The following is a 20,493-nucleotide window of genomic DNA, read 5'->3' on the forward strand; positions in this document are numbered from 1 at the left end:
TATTCTGATTACCTGAGAACTGATCTCATATCTCAGTGATTTAGTAGGGAGGAAGTGAGATGACACTTGTCCTACATCCTGGTTGAAATTGCTAGCCAATCAGAAAACATACCTATGTTGTTCAAGGTTTTGCTGTCATTTTGTTAATCACTATAAAAGATCCTGGGGTGCATAGGGTGCTTAGAGAGGACTAGCACCTCAGGTGTGAGGTCTCGCTGAGCTCTTTTCTGGGCTGCTCATCTACTTTTGGTTACCTGGCACTCAGCTGTCACCTGGGGTTCCAAGAAGCTGTAGCATGCACAGTAGCCACACCCCTGTAAACTCATCTTGGCAGACAGGCTAAATCGGGTTGAGGGTAAGTGATGGGCCTCATAATCACCAGTGAATTAGGGCAGTATCTACCCCAAGCTTATAAAGATGTCCCCTGGTGGAATGGGTGGATGAGAACAGTTTGTTTCAACAGCTATGAAGGCAGCTGAAGCAGGTGCTGTGGAGAGTTTAGAGCTTGGACACGCATCAAAGAAGCCATGGTCATCCACTGAATTCTGGGCCATCTCCAGTCATCTTGACTTTTGTCTTGCCACAATGGCTCTGTAAGATAGAGTGAGGTTGACGACTTTGTGCAACTCTGCCACACTTAAATCCAATTCACGAGTGAGTCAAGACATCACTTTATGGTGTCATTGATCCCTCTCAAAAATGAAGGACATAGAACAACAATAAAAGATCCTATCACCCTATTATCCCTAACTTAAGATCCTTGGTCAGAGGCCATTAACTGCATTTATTGGTAAATACTAGCCTTAGTAATAAATTGATCATGCACAAACTTTGTCTCTCAGAATTTCTGTTGTGACTCTTACCCAGCACCAGTTGATTTTACCAAGAAACTCCTTTGCAGGGAGCCACTCCTGGGGCTGGACTCCTCTGGTCTGATCCAGTTCTTCTGAGTCAATGTAAGCCTCTAGGCCTGGCACTGTAGGCTTACTCTATGAGAAAGCTAGTGGAACTGTAGACATTCTCTATAAGAAAGCTGGTAGGATAGCTACCCAGATGTCAGTGGAAGCTTCTGCCCACAGTGGGATACATGTGAGCATGTGTGTAGCAAATTTATCATTTCTGATTGGCTATTCAGATCTTCTGATTAGGCCTTGAAAAGGAACTACAGTTATTACATATTTTTTGTGTGTGCTGTATATTTTAGAAAGCTGTCTAGGCAGAGAATCTAGAAGAGGAAGTGCTTGAAAACACTCCTGCAGTTAGCATGGACTTAGCTCTCACATAAGTGGGAGGCAGGGAGGAGGACTGACAATAGATAGTTGTTGTGTGTCTGTCTTGATTTTCATGTTTGAGTTTGTGTAGTTTGCATAAGCATTTTGACATTACAAGTGTTTAGTTCATGTGTCTGTCCATCTTGTAGTAGTTTATATGAATCTAGACAAATCTCTGTCAGAACAAGCCCTCTTGCAGTTAGGGAATTCTTGTAATAGATAGAGCAACATCTCTTACAAATTGAGAGAGCAGAACCATTTATCCTACATGCCGGTTATATCACTCTTCAGTTAGAACAGTAACTCATACAAATAGGAAAATCTCTGCTGCAAGAAGAAAGTTTTCTTTATATAAGTAGAAAATGCTAGATTTCTAAAATCTCATCAGATTTTGTTACAATCAAACTTAACTATGGGTGACAAATTTTTTCTCTTTAAATTATGATATTTTATAGAAATTACCATCAGCTATTGAGGATTTTCACTCATACCAAATGAATTACTGGTTTCCTGGGAAGCTCTATCTAAAGTCTGACCTGGAATGCTTTACCTTCTCCTTCCTCAGCTACTTCACTTTTGCTTCATTTGGCTTTCTCTTTTTTCTGCTCCTCCAGTTTAATTTCTTCTTAAAGGAGCTGGATATTTGGTTTCCTCTGAAACGGAGGGACAGCCCATGACATTTTCCCTCTGGAAGGAAGGCTGACTCATGTCTATACTACGGGAACTCTAGTTTTCATTAGACATCACTAGCCTTTTAGTCCTACTGACCTTTCCCTCTGGAGGAGGGATACTCCTAGATTTGATGAGAACCCTGGAGCTGTTAGTACTTAGTTTCAGGCAGCCATTAGGGAATATAATTCCACCTGGGGAGATGTAACTAACTTAATAGAGACTCTACTCCCTTCGTGAGAAAGAACTTTTATAGAAACAGCAGATAGGCAAGTCTTGATCCTGCTGGCCCGGGGGGGTCTTCCGAATTGGCCTCTGCAAGGCCCACCCTGGAATCCTAACCATCCAGCAGATCACTATAGGCTAGATACTCCTTGATTAGGGTGATGGAAGCATGTGCTGTTGGCCTGTCTGGTCTGTCTTAATTTAAAGTCAGCCAGCATGTCTGTAGGCAAGTATCATCTGTGTTTTTGTGTGCCCTTGTAAATTAAACTAACTTCCTTTTTCTGTGGCCCAAATACAATGAAGAACTTTTTTCAGAGAAAATTTCTCTTTTCCCTGCAGGCTTTTAGAAAATTGTGAGCACTTAGAAGAAAGAATACCTTGCCAGCAAGTACGTATCTATCTTATCATATTTGTTTTCTTTTTGCTAACTTTTTCCTGTGGCCTTTTCAGCCAAAAGAAAGAGAATAGACTTAAAAACTTTCCTGCAGAAGAAACAGACTGTCTCTCAGCATTCCTAACCCTGACCCGGTTTGAGATTGCTGAGACAGATACAGATAAGAAGTAACAATGTTTCTCTCTCTCTCTCTCTCTCTCTCTCTCTCTCTCTCTCTCTCTCTCTCTCTCTCCCTCCCCCCCCTCTCTCTCCCTCTTCCCTCCCTCCTCCCCCTCTCCCTCCCGTTCTCTCCCCCCCCCCCGCCCCCCATCTCCCTTCTAACTCTGGTCAAGTTAAAAACAGACAGGAGGCAGAAAAGACAAAAGAGGATCTTTGTTCTCTGATCTGCAGTAATCTTTTGTAGCTTAACACTAGAGACACCATTTGTGACTGCTTAATTTCCAAGTTGTGACATGCTTTACAAATATTAAAATATCTTGGTAAAAATTTAACCGTTTGGATGGTAAGACTGAGAAAATCCCTTTGAGGGAAAAAAATGGGATCCCATGGTTAGCATATCCATGGGAATCCCCCTGGAAAAAATAAGTACATCTTAGAACCAGGGGAAACTCCTATTTGAACTAGTAATCACAAGAGACCATGGTATGAAATTAAGTGCTGATAATGTTTGCCCACCTTTTCCTGATGTCTTGCCTTCTCTATCTCTCATGCCTTCTTTTTCTCGCCGTACTTTCAGTGAGTTTCAACATTAGGAACTCATTGCTAGCATCCTTCCCTTCCAAAAACTAGCTAGGCACGATGACACCCATCAGACATGACTAACCTTTTAGTCTCTTTTCTCTCTATTTGGGAGACAGAAACTTCGAGTTTTAATGAGGACGGGGGCAGCTTCTTTCTTAGGCTTACTTGTGTTGTCTGTATTTTAATTTGAAAATCTGCTAAGAAGTCTATATCTTCCTTACAGCTTTTGTATAAAACATTTTTTCTGTAGCATTCTTAGCCCAAGGAAAAGAGTATAAGTAAAGTACCACTCTATAAAATTGAGTTTTAAAGAGTGGGCCCTTTGTAGAATACTTCTCTTAACCACAGAAAACAGAGGTAAGTGTGTAAATAAGGAAGAAAAATATATGAGAGTTCAAAAATTTTCATGAACTTAGAACTCTCTTACAAATATTTATGACATCAAACTGGAATTGTGACTATACACTGCTTGACTATACCCACATGGCCACCAAGCTATAAAATAAAGGCCACTGAAGTTGAAAGATAAGTAAGAAGAGTATAGTCTGACGCAGTAAGAATGGAGGGAGTGAGGGCTAAAGGAATTCAGCAAGTAGAAGGAAGAAAAAGAAGTGATGGGTTCAGAGTATGAAAGAAATAAGGAAGGAACATTTTTGAAGGTCTTTATTAGTAACTGCAAGATTAAGAATAAACACTACAAATTTCCTCCCTGGAGCATGAGGGATGTATCGATCATTCCAGTAGAGATAATTTCAAACGTCTCTCTGTCTACACACACGCACGCACGCACGCGCGCACGAAAAAGAAGTTTAAACAAGTAAGAGATGAGAATACTAGAGAGCAATGGAGTTCTCTTAGTTGAGGTTAATATAAAGGGAAGGATTTGGAGTTGGGAGAGAGGTTTGGGAAGGGTTGATTAAATTTTTAGAGATGTTTCTTTGACAAGTACTCAGTGTCTTCTCCAATACCTTCCTTCTCCCCGCCCCCCCCCCCCCCCCCAAACTCAGTTGAAGATTACAAAAGAAAATTCCTGGGACTTGTGAATTGGTGCGCTAGCTCTCCCCACCCCTCACTTCTTTATCCTATCTGATAAGACACTTAGTAAAAGCCTAACTAATGCTAGTTAACTAAGATACTGTTTTCTTTGGTTTGGTGTAACTAGTTATGCTAAAGGCTTTCCTTAAAAAAAATTTTTTTTTTGTTTTTAAGGAGATAGTTTTCCCAGCCTACCTGTCCTGTCCTCTCTCAAACCTTTCCAGGGTTACAACTGAAAAGTCTCAGGGTAACTATCCTCTTAAGGTATCTGGATGAAGTTAGGTTAAGTTGAGGAAATGAAAGGAGTTGATTTGGCTTCTTGGTTGATTTAAAAAAAAAGAAAATTGTGATTTTAAAAGTTACAATTATTGGTTATAATTCCAGATTTGATTTGGTCAAAATTTGTTGTCAAGCTAAATCATAATGTGACCTCACTCAAAGTGAGGGACATTTTACTATTAGGGTAAATGTATTAAGTCAGAACTTAATGCAAATCATATTTCCTATTCCATATTAATGCATTATGCTGGAAAGTACATGGATCAGAAAACCAGAGTTAAAATTTCAGTCTCAGAAATTTATCATCTATGTGATCTTAAAGCAAGTAGCTTTACCTTCTTTATTTCCGTTTCCTAATCTGTAAAGGGAATACCATTAATAATAGCACCCACCTCCCAGGGCTGTTGTTAGGATCACATGATTATGAAGTGTTGAACACAGTTCCTGGCATGTGGTGAGCACTACATAATGTTCACTATTGCCATTATTCTTGTAGCTGTTGTTGTTAAGTTGAACAAAACTACTCCATACTAGACAACTCTAAACTGGGTTTTAGATGGGATTACATGGTAGCAGTGCTGGTGTAGCCCCTTGCCAGGGGTGCTCCAGGCACTGAAGCTGTTCTGGCTTCCGGGCTGCAGAGCTATGGAGGAAGTGCGAAGGGGAGGGTCCAGGAGAACTGGCTGTACTTTGATTTGTAACTTTAGTCAAGTGAAGTGATTCATGGGAGGTATATCCTTTCAAGAATCAAAGGGAGGAGTTGTAAAATTGAAAATTGATTTTTTAAATCCTATTTTGTTAAGACTTAATCCAACTAACATAGATTTAGTATTCTCTTTTGCTGTTATGTGCTTAAAATTCCTTGCTCTTGCAAGTTCACTTAGGTAGCCAGGTCACTCGGGTCAGATTCTGCTTTTGTGACTCCACCCTTACGTTGAGACTTGTACCCCTACCCTTGTAACTGTGTCACTCACCACCTACTTTCTAGAAGTAAATCTCATCAAACTAAACTGTTGTACTAAAAGTCAGTCTCATGGATATAAAACTCCCATTGCCTGTGGACTGAGCCCATCACCATAAAAGATTCTATCATTCCTAAGATGGGGTCTTTGGTCATTGAGAGAGGCGATTGACTTCATTTATTGGTAACTACTACCCTAACTAATAAATTGTTCATGCTCAAAACTTTTCTCAAAATTTCTTTTTGCAAGAGGTGTAAAGACTGGAAAGTTTATATATTTTCATATCTTTCTAGTATACTTTACTAATGTATTATTTTATGTTACAGTTATCTGGGTAGGAGTCATCCGCCTCAGGCACCACCCCTGGTGCTTGTAAGCCTCATGAAAGCAAGGATATATGTCTTATAGGAACTTTGTATTTCATCCAGAACATTCAGTGTTTCATGCATGTCGAATTGAAGGGGTTGCAGCAATTTTATCCTTTGGTTTCTCTCACTCTCCTGTGTCCATTCTCCTTCTCATTAGCTTGTTCTTGCTCTCTCACTCTTTTACTCTCATCCTCATGTATACCATCAGACTAATTGGGGAATAGAAAAACAAAGAGCCTGGCACTGGCATCACCAGCTGTACACAATAGGCTTCTTGAGTAGTATTGCATAATGAGATGGCATGATTTCATGGTGTCATATTATGCATCTAAGCTGTTTCATGATTTCTGCTAGAAAGGGAATTATAACTAAGACATTTATTGTGGCTGTTTTCACTTACCACATATACCTTTGTTTTCTCTCTTATTTTGTTCTCTCCTGTCCATATTTTTCTGCTCTATTGCCAGTTGTTGTATTAATAATACTCTCAGATTATTTCTTATACAGTGTGGCTGGGAGTAGGTGTTGGAGTTATGAACAGTAGAGTGAATATAATTGGATCATTCACATTTGTGAAATAGTCACATTTGGAATTTTGTTCACTATTATTTTAGCAAGAGGAACTCGAAATTGAAATACCTTTATAACCTCATTTTATCTTAGTACAGAGATATATTGTCATAAGGGACTACTTTTCCATCATAATTTTGATATAATGCTGCTTTAGAATATCTTTTAAATGATCCCCAGAAAATGATATAAAAGCCTTTCATGAATTGTATAAAGTTCACCTTGTTAGAGAAAGGACAATTATTTGTGGAGGGGAGTAAGGCTGTTCACTTCATTTTGTTGTTGTTAAGTCATTTCAGTCACGTCTGACTCTTTGTGACCCTATTTGGGTTTTTTGGTGGGGCAGGGCGGGGGGACAGAGATCCTGGAGTGGTTTGCCATTTCCTTCTCCAGCTCATTTTGCAGGCGAGGAACTGAGGCAAACAGGGTTAAGTGACTTGCCCAATTGTCACATAGCTACCAAGTATCTGAGGACAGATTTGAACACAGGTCTTCCAGACTCCAGACCTGGTGCTCTACCAATACTGTGCTGCCTAGCTACCTGATGACTGAATACTTATTAATATTTTCTTAGGGATTGTATAAGCTGTACTTTCCACATTGCTATAGCAAAAAGATTTTCGTGAGAAATAATTGGATATGTAACACACATGTATGACCCCTGTGCCTTTGCTTCTTTCTTCTCAATTTCTTTTTTCCCTGTGGATTTTATTTATTTTATTTTTAATTTATGGAATAAAACAACTGTTTCTATAACATAGAATAATAAAAAAGATAATTGCACATGCAATTGCAAATCTAATATAGAATAAAGTTATCATATAATCTTCCCCCCTTACTTTCCCCTACCCCTCTCCCTAGAGATGGCTGCCATTAGACACAGATATGTATGTAAAATCACTCTATACATAATTGTATTTTTCAGTTCTTTGGATGGAGATAGCATCTTCCTTCATACATCCTTTATAGTTAATTTGGGTGTTTATAATAGTCAAAATGACTTAGTAACTCAAACTTGTTCTTCTTGTTACTGTATACTATGCTCTCTTGGTTCTGCTCATTTCCCTCTTCATTATTCTGGGCAAGTGTGTCCATGTTTTTCTAAGATCATCAAGCTCATCCTTTCTTATAGCACAGCAGTATTCCATAACAACCATATACCACAACTTGTTCAGCTATTCCCCAATTGATGGGCATCCCCGCAATTTCTGGTTCTTTGCCACAAAGAGAACTGCTATAAATACTTTAAAATATATAGGTTCTTTTCCTTTTTCCCTAATCATCTGAAAACAGACCTAGTGGTATTGCTGGGTCAGAGGCAGTTTAGTAACTCTTTGAGCATAATTTCAGATTGCTCTCCAAAATGTTGCATCAGTTCACAATTCCACCAACAATGAATTAATGCCCAATTTTTCTTCTTAATTCTGTATTCTGGCTTCTAGCCTCATCATTGATCAGAATGATGTTAACACTCCAAAGTTGCCAATTGCCATATGTAAGGGTCTTTTCTCAAGCCTTATCCTCTTGGACCTTTTCATAGGCTTTCATGCTGTCAATCACTCTGTTCTCCATGGTACTCTCTTCACTACCTAGCCACCTTTCCAGGCTTTCAGACTCCCCTGCAGTCCAGTGACACTGGCCTCCTGGCTGTTCCACAGTTAAGATACTCCATCTCTTGGCTTTTTCTCTGGCTGTCCCCCATGCTTTGGAATGCTCTCTCTCCTCTGCCCTGACTACTGACCTCTCTGGCTTCCTTTAAATCCCAAATAAAATCCTACCTGCTACAGGAAGTCTTCCCCAGTACCTGTTAATACTTCCATTGTCTTTCCTCTGTTAATTATTTCCTGTCTATCCTGTGTATAGCTTGTTTGTATATATTTATTTTCATGTTGTCTCTACTAACCCCCATTAGATTACAAGCTCTTTGAGGCCTCTTTTTGTAACCCCAGCGCTTATTATCACAGTGCCCACCACATAGTAGGCCCTTAATAAATGTTGATTGATTGATTCTCCTAAAAGGCCGATCTGACCATGTCATCTCCCTTCCTCCACAAGTAAACTCCAATGAATTACTATTACCTACAGGATCAAATACAATGTCCTCTAGCATTCAAATCCTTTCATAACTTGGCCCCCTCATACCTTTCCAGGCTTTTTGTACCATATCCCACTCTTATCTTTTGTTTTTTTAATGTTTCATTTTTGTAACTTCTCCTTCTGTCAGCAAGCAAGTCTTTTCCTTTAATTTTTTTAAAAGAAGAAAACCAAGTTTGGCAAAATTAGCCAAATGTGACTATTTTCTTTGATCTGTCTTCATAATCATCTACTTCTATAAAGAAGGGATTGAGATGTATTTTTTTCCTCACTTATTTTGCAGGGCCAAGCTGGTCATTATTACTGTATAGCATGTTTTATTTTCTTATAATTTCTACTTACATTGTTATGGTCAATGTTCTATTTATGTCATTCTACATCAGTTCATTTAAGTCTTCTCAGTCTTCTCTGAAATTCTTCATGTTTATTATTTCTGGTGGCACAATTACATTCATGTACCATAATTTGTTTAACCATTCACCATTCCATGGGTATATCTTTGTTTCCAGTTTTTCGCTATCACAAAAATGTGTTGTGTATACATGCTTACATACATACATACACACAGGTATATTTTTGACTTTTCTTTTTGTCTTCCTTGGGTTTTATACATGGCAGTATGATCTCTGGTTTAAAGTAAGTTTAGAAACCTTTAAAGCATAATTCCACTTTTTTTGAATGGTTTCATCAGTTCATTTATATGCCTACCTCTTTTTCATTGTCTCCACTATTATCAGGTTTATTGTTTGTCATTACCTACGTCTTTGTTATTCTGTTCCATAGCTATAGCTATGAAAAGTACTTGATCTCATTTTCTAATTTTTATTAGTGTGCGGTATTTAATATTCTAGCCATGACTCCATTTGAGCTTATTGTGGTATATGGTGTGACATGTAGCTCTAAATTGCTTTCTAGCTTTCTCAGCAGTCTTTGTCACATTCTTTTCCAACGATTTTATGTTTCCAGGCATATTGTGAACACTAGGTTACTGGGTTTGATTTTTTTTTTTCTGATTCTTGCTTATTCAGTCTATTTCATTGTTTCACTGTTGCATTTTTTAGCCAGCAACAAAATCTTAATGATTACTATTTTGCAAAATAATTTGAGATCAGAACATGCTATTTCCTCCTTTTTAAAATTATTTACCTTGAAATTCTAGATCCTTTGTTTTCCTCCTAATATTTTGAATATTTCTTTTTAGTCCAATAAGTTATCTCTTTGATATTTTGGTAAAGCAGTAAATCTGTAAATCAACTTAAAGGTAATCTGATATTTTTTATTGTTCTGATGTGGCCTGTGAACGCTGTCTCTAATTGCTTGTTATTCTTTATCGCTTCAAATAATGTTTGGTTTTCATACTCATACATCTTGAAGGTTATATAGGTTGAGTCCCTAATATCTTATGTATTTATTTTTCTTTCTAATGAATTTTCTTTCTATGATTTTCTCCTGGATTTTATTATTGTTACTAAGAAATGCATTTATTTTAAATTCTACTACATTACTCTTGCTTTTAATATCTCACTTAATGTGTGCTTTTAAAAATTAATTTTAAAATTGCTTACTACCATCACACAATTAAAATAAATCATTGGTAGAATGCATGTTATGATATAAGTGTAGTCTTAAAAATACTTGTGTGAATTTGGTTCTATTTTCTTTTTTTTTTTAACTTTCTCATTTTTATTTAATATTTTGGTTTTCAACATTTATTTCCACAAGATTTTGAGTTACAAATCTTCTCCCCATTTCTATCCTCCCCCCATTCCAAGATGGTATATATTCTGATTGCCTCGTTCCCCAGTCAGCCCTCCCTTCTTTCACCCCACTCCCCTCTGCCATCCCCTTTCCCCTTACTTTCTTGTAGGGCAGGATAGATTTCTATGCCCCATTCCCTATATATCTTGTTTCCCAGCTGCATGCAAAAACAACTTTTTTTTTTAAGCATCTTCTTTTAAAACTTTGAGTTCCAAATTCTCTCCCCTCTTCCCTTCCCACCTACCCTAGGAAGGCAAGCAATTCAACATAGATCACACATATATCGTTATGTAAAACATTTCCACAATGCTCAGGTTGTAAAAGGCTAACCATACTTCCTTCTATCCTATCCTGTCCCCCTTTATTCAATTTTCTCCCTTGACCCTGTTCCTTTTTAAAGGTGTTTGCTTTTGATTACTTCCTTCCCCTATCTGCCCTCCCTTCTGTCATCCCTCCCTTTTTTTTTATCCCCTTCCCCTTACTTTCCTGGGGAGTAAGATACCTAGTTGAGTGCGTATGTTATTCCCTCCTCAAGTTGAATCTGATGAGAGTAAGATTCGCTCATTCCCCCTCACCTGTCCCCTCTTCCCTTCCAACTGAACTGCTTTTTCTTGCCACTTTTATGTGAGATAATTTACCCCATTCTTTCTCTCCCTTTCTCCCTCTCAATATATTCCTCTCTCATCTCTTAAATTTATTTCATTTTTTTAGATATCATCCCTTCATATTCAACTCACCCTATACCCTCTGTCTATATATATATATATATGTGTGTGTGTGTGTGTGTGTGTGTGTGTGTGTGTGTGTGTGTATATATATATATATATATATATATATATATATATATGCATATTCCCTTCAACTACCCTAATACTGAGAAAGGTCTCATGAATTACACACATCATCTTTCCATGTTGGAATGTAAACAAAACAGTTCAACTTTAGTAAGTCCCTTGTGATTTCTCTTTCTTGTTATCTTTTCATGCTTCTCTTGATTTTTTTATTTGAAAGTCACATTTTCTATTCAGCTCTGGTCTTTAGCTTGAAAGTCCTCTATTTTATTGAAAATCCATATCTTGCCCTGGAGTATTATACTCAGTTTTGCTGGGTAAGTGATTCTTAGTTTTAATGCTAGCTCCTTTGATCCCTTAATGTAGAAGTTGCTAGATGTTGTGTTATTCTGATTGTGTTTCCGCAATATTCAAATTGTTTCTTTCTGGCTGCTTGCAGTATTTTCTCTTTGACCTGGTAACTCTGGAATTTGGTGACAATATTGCTAGAAGTTTTCTTTTTGGGATCTATTTGAGGAGGTGATCGATGGATTCTTTCAATTTCTATTTTGCCCTGTGGCTCTAGAATATCAGGGCAGTTCTCCTTGATAATTTCTTGAAAGATGATGTCTAGGCTCCTTTTTTGATCATGGCTTTTAGGTAGTCCAGTAATTTTTAAATTATCTCTCCTAGATCTATTTTCCAGGTCAGTGGTTTTTCCAGTGAGATATTTGACATTGTCTTCCATTTTTTCATTCCTTTGGTTCTGTTTTATAATATCTTGATTTCTCATGAAGTCACTAGCTTCTATTTGCTCCAATCTCATTTTTAAGGTAGTATTTCCTTCAGTGGTCTTTTGGACCTCCTTTTCCATTTGGCTACTTCTGCCTTTCAAGGCATTCTTCTCCTCATTGGTTTTTTGGAGCTCTTTTGCCACTTGAGTTGGTCTATTTTTTAAGGTGATATTTTCTTCACTATTTTTTTGGGTCTCCTTTAGCAAGTCATTGACTTGTTTTTCATGGTTTTCTTGCATCACTCTCATTTCTCTTCCCAATTTTTTCCTCTGCTTCTCTTACCTGCTTTTCCAAATCCTTTTTGAGCTCTTCCATGGCCTGAGACCAATTCATATTTTTTTTGGAGTCTTTTGATGTAGGCTCTTTGACTTTGTTGACTTCTTCTGACTGTATGTTTTGATCTTCTTTGTCACCAAAAAAGGAATCTAGAGTTTGAGTTTGAGTCTGAGTTCATTTTCACTGCCTGTTCATGTTCCCAGACAACCACTTGACCCTTGAGCTTTTTGTCATGATATGACTGCTTGTAGAGTAGAGAGTACTTTGTCCCAAGCTTTAGGGTCCAAGCACTGCTGTTTTCAGATCTACTTCTGTTCCACTGTCACCCCAGGCTCTGTCACAGCAGTGCTCCTCCTCCCCCAAGAACTGCCTACCAGGACCACAATACAGATCCAAGCAGGGCACAACAAGAGAATCTGCCTTTGTGCCCACAAAGCATTCCTTGCACTCCTGCTCTGATCTGCTGCTGGATTCCTCCCACTGTGTGAGCCAGGGACTTGGGAGGCAGCTGACGCTGGAGCTCTGGAAGCAGCCTCAGGAGCTTCCCACTGCTGCCACTGCCACCACCGCTGCACCACCTCTGCCACCCCCAGGGCCGGTGGCTGGACCTCTCTGAACTTGATCCCGCAGTTTCCCACTAACCTGCTCTTTGGTGTTTGTTGGTTGAGAAGTCTGGTAACTGCCACAGCTCACTGATTCATGGCCCCAAGGCCTGTTCTGACTGGCTGACTCCAGGTCTGACCTTTCCCAGCGCAGCCCACACTGGGCTGCACTGCGCTCTCAGCACCATGCGATAGACCTTTCCCGGCGACCATCCAGGCTCTCCTGGGCTCGAGACCTGTTTCCCCTCTGCTATTTCATGGGTTCCACAGCTCTAGAATTTATTCAGACCCATTTTTTACAGGTGTTTGGAGGGATTTGGGGGAGGGTATAAGCAAGTCCCTGCTTTCCAGCTGCCATCTTGGCTCCGCCCCCCTTTATTTTCTCATTGATAGAATTTATCTTCATCTCTTTTTTACACCACCGTTTGGTCAAGTTGTAAATTTGTAGAGGCGGGTGGGGGAAATACTTTAATGCAATAGAGGTGTTATTTCATAAAGGAATTCTGTGGTAAAACCTTTTATAATTAACTTTGTAAAAAATTATTTTAAATTTTTTATGTATCTTCATGCTTCACCGTGGCCTGGAGGTCACCCTAGGTTCTGAAAGGTGTGATAACCAGACTAGCTAAGTTCAGAGTTCATCATCGTATTAACCAGAGATGACTGAATTTTTCAGCCATATTAGTTCTTTAAAATAGTTTACTAAGTCATGGTGATTGAAGTTTTCACCTCCCCCAAATCATTTGCTCTTGAAGTATTAAAGTAGATTTATTCAATGAGGGGAAAAAACAGCTTTATATGTAATTCATAATTAACTAGTGCACTGGATGGGTCATAATATGAGTCATTGAAATTTAACAGATAGGTATTGAAGCTTTTTTTTTTTTACATGACTTACCAAAATACTTATCTTAACTCTTTAGTTTAACGGTTTCTTTGACCACCTGCAAAGGAAGAGGAAGATGGAGAAGTTACAAATGACTTGGATAATTTGTGAAAATGAATTATTGAACATTGAAAATTGGTTATAGATTGGCAATTTTTAAAACAGCATTAAATTATTGTGATTAATGCCATCTGCTCTGGTTTTGTGTGGGAGCCCAAAAAGCAGCTTTTGAAAATTTCTTTTAATTCTTTGCTTTTAAAATGTACAAATAATCAGTTTTAAGATATTGTTTTGGACCCCAGAAGCTTTTGGTGTATAAATTTTGAAAGGAATACTTTTTGCTGCTTCAAGAAGCATATTTTATTGATTTCTGTCCCTCTTCAGCCCCTGGAGTAAACTTATTTTGCACACTTTAGTCTTAGCATCAAATTCAAAATCTTTAAGCCACAATTTGCAAAACCAGGCTAACATTTTAGAATAAATATCAATGTCATTGTATCCTATTCTCCTTATCTAATATTGATACATGTAAAGCTTTACAGGACAGATTAGTATTTGGATTATCCATCAGAAGTGTCTAAATTTAGTAGAAAGGTACATAAATATAATGAATTGAATTAATGAATTGAATTCAGTATAGGTATTGGCATTCAAAGATTTTTTTGAATTTTTTGGGGGGGGAGGGAGGAAAAAGATATTTTGACTTCATAGAACCTTATCCCAGATCTTTACTTCATTTTACCTAATTTCTTTTATTTTATTACCATAGGAACCCTGAGACGTGATGAGGGAACAACAATATCTGCTTACTGAATGAAGATTTCAACTTCTTGCTACTGTGGACCCATTTATTAAGGAATCTGTCTGCCTTTCCTTACTTAAAGTTTTCTCACCTTCATAGACTGGGTCATCTTGAAGTTTTCCTGATTCCTTCTTTCATAGAAGAATTTATGAAGGATTTCTGGTCAGAATGTAACAGTTGATCAATGTCTGATTGCTAAGCAAGACAAAAGACTATTATTCCCTTTCTAAAGTTATATCTTATTCACCTCTAAAAACAGTGTTTAACGTAAGTAGAAACCAAGTCCTTCTTGAATACTTTTATTGAACATGACTCATGGAGAAGAGCTTGGCTCTGATATGCACCAGGATCCTATTGTTTTAACTTACCTAGAAGGATTACTAATGCATCAGGCAGCAGCAAGGTCAGCTACTGTAGTTGACAAAAAGTCTACTGGGCATAGCGGAGAGGATCAAAACTTCAAGATTTCTGGAAATATATTTCCCACCTGTCAAAATAATGGTCCAACTCTCAATACAAATACTTATCAGGGATCTGGCATGCTGCATCTCAAAAAAGCAAGATTATTACAGTCTTCTGAGGACTGGAATGCAGCAAAGAGAAGGCGGTTGTCTGATTCAATTGTGGATTTAAATGTAAAACAGGAGGCTTTGCTAGCTGGCATGGTTGAAAATGTGCCTAAAGGCAAACAGGATAGCACATTACTTGCCTCTTTGCTTCAATCCTTCAGCTCTAGGCTGCAAAGTGTTGCTCTGTCACAACAGATTAGGCAGAGCCTCAAGGAGCAAGGATATTCCCTTAGCCATGATTCTTTAAAAGTGGAGAAAGATTTAAGGTGCTATGGTGTTGCATCAAGTCACTTAAAAACTCTTTTGAAGAAAAGTAAATGTAAAGATCAAAAGCCTGATGCTAATCTATCTGATGTAACTAAAAATCTAATCAAAGATGGATTTATAGAGTTACCCCACACTGGACAGAGCGGAGCAAAGGTAATTAATGAACCCTTGTCATGTGCTGCGAGACTCCAGGCTGTTGCAAGCATGGTAGAAAAAAGGTCTAGTCCTGCTACTTCACCTAAGCCTAGTGTTGCTTGTAGCCAGTTAGCATTACTCCTTTCCAGTGAAGCGCATTTGCAGCAGTATTCTCGGGAACATGCTTTAAAAGCACAGAATGCAAATCAGGTGGCAAGTGAAAGGCTTGCTGCTATGGCTAGACTACAAGAAAGTGGCCAGAAGGACCCTGTTCATTTTCCATTGTCAAAAGGATTGTCGAGCCATCTTAATGGTCAAGCAAGATCATCATCAAATAAGCCAGTAGCTGACAAAAACATTACAGCTTTCCAAAGTCCAATGGGAATCCTTCCTTCTCCTCCCAGAAATGCAGAATATAAGAGCATACTGGAGAGAAACAATTTAAAACCAGCTGCCAATAATAGTTTGCTTTTACATCTTCTTAAAAGCCAGAATATCGCTAAACCAACTAGTGGCCATGATCAGAAGGAGAGAGTTAGCATTTTTGAGGATAGCAGCACACCCACAACTATTGATGAATATTCAGACAACAACCCTAGTTTTACAGAAGATGACAGCAGTGGTGATGAAAGTTCTCACTCTAACTGTGTCCCCATAGATTTATCTTTCAAACATCGAATTGAAAAACCGGAGTCTAGCCAGCCTGCCTCTCTAGATAATCTTACTCAATCCTTGCTAAACACCTGGGACCCAAAAGTTCCAGGTCTCAGTATCAAAGAAGACAGGGACACCTCCAAAAATTCTAAATTGAATCCTCACCAAAAAGTAACGCTTCTTCAGCTGTTACTTGGACATAAGAATGAAGAAAACCTAGAAAAAACAACTGGTTCTCAGGGATCACATAGTAATGTGACAAAAGTCAGTGCACAAAATAGTAAGAGGACTCCTGTAATAGAAAGCCCCAGCATGAATCGAGCTACTCCAGTGAGCACTCCACCATTGCTTGCATCTGCAAAAGCAGATTCACCTATAAATCTTTCTCAACAGTCTCTGGTCAAACACAGTTCACCCCAGTATGTTTGTAACGTTCAACCCAAAAGACTGATGAATCCAGCATCTAAACACTTGATAGACCTTACCAAAAGTAAAGAACTGCAAGGAACAAATAAACCAAACCAAAGTGACAGTGCACAAAATTCTACAACTTTCAGTGCCAGCAAACTGTTACAGAATTTAGCGCAATGTGGATTGCAGTCTTCTGTGTCAATGGAAGATCAGAGAGCAAGCAAACATCTGTTAAATGTAAACATAGATAAACCTGTAGGTTTGATTGATAGACTAAGTAGTCCTCTACTCACAAATAAACCAAATATACTTGAAGAAAATAATAAAGCATTCAGTAGTCAGTCAACAGTCCCTGAACCAGGACTGTCTGGTTCTGAAATAGAAAATTTGCTTGAAAGACGGACAGTTCTGCAATTACTACTGGGAAACCCAAACAAAAGTAAAAATGAAAAGAAGGAACGAGTTTCTTTGAGAGATGAAAGTTCCCAAGACCATACAGATAAAGCTTTAAGTGAGCAAATATTAACAGTAAAAATAAAATCTGAACCTTGTGACGATTCACATATCTTCCATAATGTGAATGAACATCAGAGCCAAGATACGATAACTAATAAATTCATAAGTGTGGTTCCTACTCTGCAGAGAAGTGCAGCTGCTTCACCAGCATCTGAGGACTTCAAATCAGAGCCTCTTTCACCTCAGGACTTTTCTTTTTCTAAGAATGGCCTGTTAAGTCGATTATTGCGACAGAATCAAGAGGTTTACCCTGCAGATGATCTGGACAGAAGTCACAGGAACAGTGAACTGACTCTTTTAGAGTCAAAGAGTCTTTACACAGTTCCTAAGAAAAGGAAACTTCATATTGAGCCTTCAGAAAGTCCATTTAAAAAAAAGATGAAAAGTCATATTTCTGATGGTGCAAATACTCATAGTCCTTCTATAGAATTGTATGGGCCTTTGCTTAACAAACAAGAAATGAAATGTAACAGAAATGATCTTGAATTTAAATATCCATCATGTCATGGTTCAAATAATGAACATGAAAATAGGAGTTGGTCTAGAGATAGTAAAGGCTTTAATGTATTGAAACAGCTGCTTCTCTCTGAAAATTGTGTGAGAGATTTGTCGCAGCATAGGAATAACACTATCACTGATGTTAAGAAGAAAGGCAACAAAAGTAATGTAATGAATAGCAAATCTGAATTTAGCATTTCTTCTTTAAATGGAGTCATGAATCATTCTAGTCAGCGGGGTAATTGTATGGATAATGGGACATTTGCATGCCCAGTAGCAGTAAGGAGCCCTGCCAGTTCTCCCTACCAGTGTTCTCCAGAGCACTTGGGCAGTGCAGTGTCTAGACCAGAATCTGGGCAGTTAAGTGTGTGTCCCATTCCCAGTGAAAAGGGTCCCATTAAGTGGGTTATTACAGGTATGGATAAGAATGAATATGAAAAAGACTCACCAAGACTGACTAAAACCAACCCAATTCTGTATTACATGCTACAGAAAGGAGGTAATTCTGTTAGCAACCAAGAAGCACATGACAAGGACATTTGGAATGAGTCATTTGCAAAAAATGCTACACAGGTTACAGTCAAGGAAGAATTGCTTCCTGCTGCAGAGACTAAAGTTTCTTTCTTTAATTTAAGAAGCCCTTACAATAGCCATATGGGAAATGCAGCTTCCCACCCACATAACACAAATGGAGAAGTTTATGGACTCCTGGAAAAAGTACTAACTATAAAAAAAGAGTCTGACTGAAATCTATCTGCCATCAAGATTTGAGTCTGTATAACTAATATGAACTTGAATACTTTATAAATAAGAGCATGATTTGAAAATAGCATGTTCTAATTGAATTTATTTTTCTTCATTTGGAAAATTATTGGTTACTGGTGATGTTTAAAATAGGCATAGCTCCCTTTTGCTTTACATTAGCTATCACAGGGAAACTACTGAACAAGCAGTTGGTTGTATAACACTTCTGTATACATCTGAGAGCACCTGTGAGTAGTTTGTGAATGAAATTTTCTTTTCAACTACCAGTGATTTAAATACACATAAATTAAAATGTAAATCTGAATCCATGGTAACCGTAATTCATTTTTTTCCAGTTTGTGTACTCTGGTACTGAATCTCACTTTGGGGAAGCATAAACAGCTAGCATTTCATACATCTATCTATATATATACATATATACACACACACACAAACTATATATGTGTGTTTTTTAAAGGCTTACTTTTAAAAAAGTAATTGTTCAATGGAGAAACATAGTGCCTGCTTATTTCTTATTATTCAATCCAAAAAAAGAAACTTGAGAGATCTGTTGAAAGTTTTCAGTTCCTCCCCCCCCCCAAAAAAAATCTTTTTATAGCTTTTTGTTGACTCTTCCTAATCCATTTTCCCCCAATTTATTCTCCCCTATAGCATCACCATGCTTCCCTTTGTTATAAATTTTCTTTTAAATTCTTAGTACTGTTTAGTCAATATGCGTGATATGGGGGCGGGGGGGGGAGGGGAAGGGCTGATAGCTCCTTTTTAAGAAAGCTTTTTTATTTTTTTATTCCCTTTACACCCCATTGCATTCTTTCCTTTTTTAGAATTGGGAACTCTAAAATGTTGCTTATAATATGCTGGATGTTTGGGATTTCTCTGAAATGATGTTTTGTAACAAAATCAAAATGCTTTACCTCTAATTCTGTCATCTTTTAACATTTCAACTTGCCTTGTTTGCAAATCATAACTATAACATTTTCTTTGATTCTTGTGGTTCTCCCAAGAATATAGAACAAGATTGTTGAAGCCGGTATTACTTCCTAAAACAAATTTTACCTGGATGTCTACACCTTAAGGGTGCCTTAAGGTTCACACAATATCCTTACATCTTTGGAAATCTAGGTTCAAAACTCTTTTTTATAATAATAAATGGAGGTGGGAGGTCTTATAATCTTAGTATCTGGTAACTGTCTCAGGAAAACCCACTGTTTGTCTCAGTGAGCTATGTCTGCTTAAGTGACTACAGAGCAAGAACAGATCCACTACAGCCCCACACTGAGGTACTCTGGTTAAAACACAGCGTGCACAATTTAGGGATCACACAGTGAGGGATTGTAGAGGCGGAAGGGACCTCCAAGGCCATCTAGTCCACCGCCCTCACTTTATTGATGAGGAAACTGAGGCCCAGGGAGGTTCGATGACTTGGCTGAGGTCCCCCAGGTCATCAGCGTCAGAGGCAGGATTTGAAACCAGCTCCTCTGATCGATTCCAGAGCCAGCACTCTTTCCACTGTACCACACTGCCTCCACTTTGACTGAATATATCCTTAACTTCCATGAGAAGCAGTCACACAAGAAAAGTGCTCACATTTTGTGAAAACCCAAGAAAAACAACAGCAGATTTAGCCTCAATAACAGGAAGCACACTGGGATAACTAACCAATATCAAGAAATGCAACCATTTGTTCTGATTGAAAAGCAGATCTTAATTTTATTTACATGAAGCTTAATATTTTATTGAGCAATATAGTTCAGGAAGTTTGCATCTTGAAAACCACCGTGACAATTACAAACTCCCTTTTTACAACCCAGGCTTCAGTTCCCACATTCAGTTACCAAATCTTAGGTTTTTTGTTTTGATTTTAAGTATGAGCCATTTTAGTAACTGGCCCTGTAAGGACAGGAACTTGTGGTGCAATTAACCATTAACTAGAAGAAATCTTAAGTTAGGGTGTTACTAAAGTAGTTTGATAATTTTTATATGAAAGATTCAGTATAATATAAGAAAAAGGGATTTACTCTACTTATTGAACGTCCGTCTAAAGTCTTAAGTGATTATTTTTCTCAAAATGATTTGTAAATAGTTATGAAATCTATAGAATAATAGATAACCCAGAGTAAATAATGGGCTCTATCAGGGTGACATGGAGGCATGCCCTTTTCTTATTGTGAAATGAGAATTG

At 38.0% G+C, this 20,493-nt stretch overlaps 1 protein-coding gene across 2 annotated transcripts in view; it reads left to right on the forward strand.

The window, feature by feature from the left end:
- Positions 1-19,017, forward strand: part of NRIP1 (nuclear receptor interacting protein 1) — a 173,993-nt gene extending 154,976 nt beyond the window's left edge. For both annotated transcript variants that reach the window (XM_036744903.1, XM_036744904.1), the window contains exons 3-4: positions 2,505-2,553; positions 14,464-19,017. In XM_036744903.1, the coding sequence (XP_036600798.1) occupies positions 14,805-18,293 (3,489 nt within the window). In that variant the 5' untranslated portion in view covers positions 2,505-2,553; positions 14,464-14,804 and the 3' untranslated portion in view covers positions 18,294-19,017. The remainder of the gene's footprint in view (positions 1-2,504; positions 2,554-14,463) is intronic.
- Positions 19,018-20,493: the final 1,476 nt, after the last annotated feature.

The sequence above is a fragment of the Trichosurus vulpecula genome, chromosome 2 (assembly GCF_011100635.1).
Source record: "Trichosurus vulpecula isolate mTriVul1 chromosome 2, mTriVul1.pri, whole genome shotgun sequence".
Lineage (NCBI taxonomy): Eukaryota > Metazoa > Chordata > Mammalia > Diprotodontia > Phalangeridae > Trichosurus > Trichosurus vulpecula.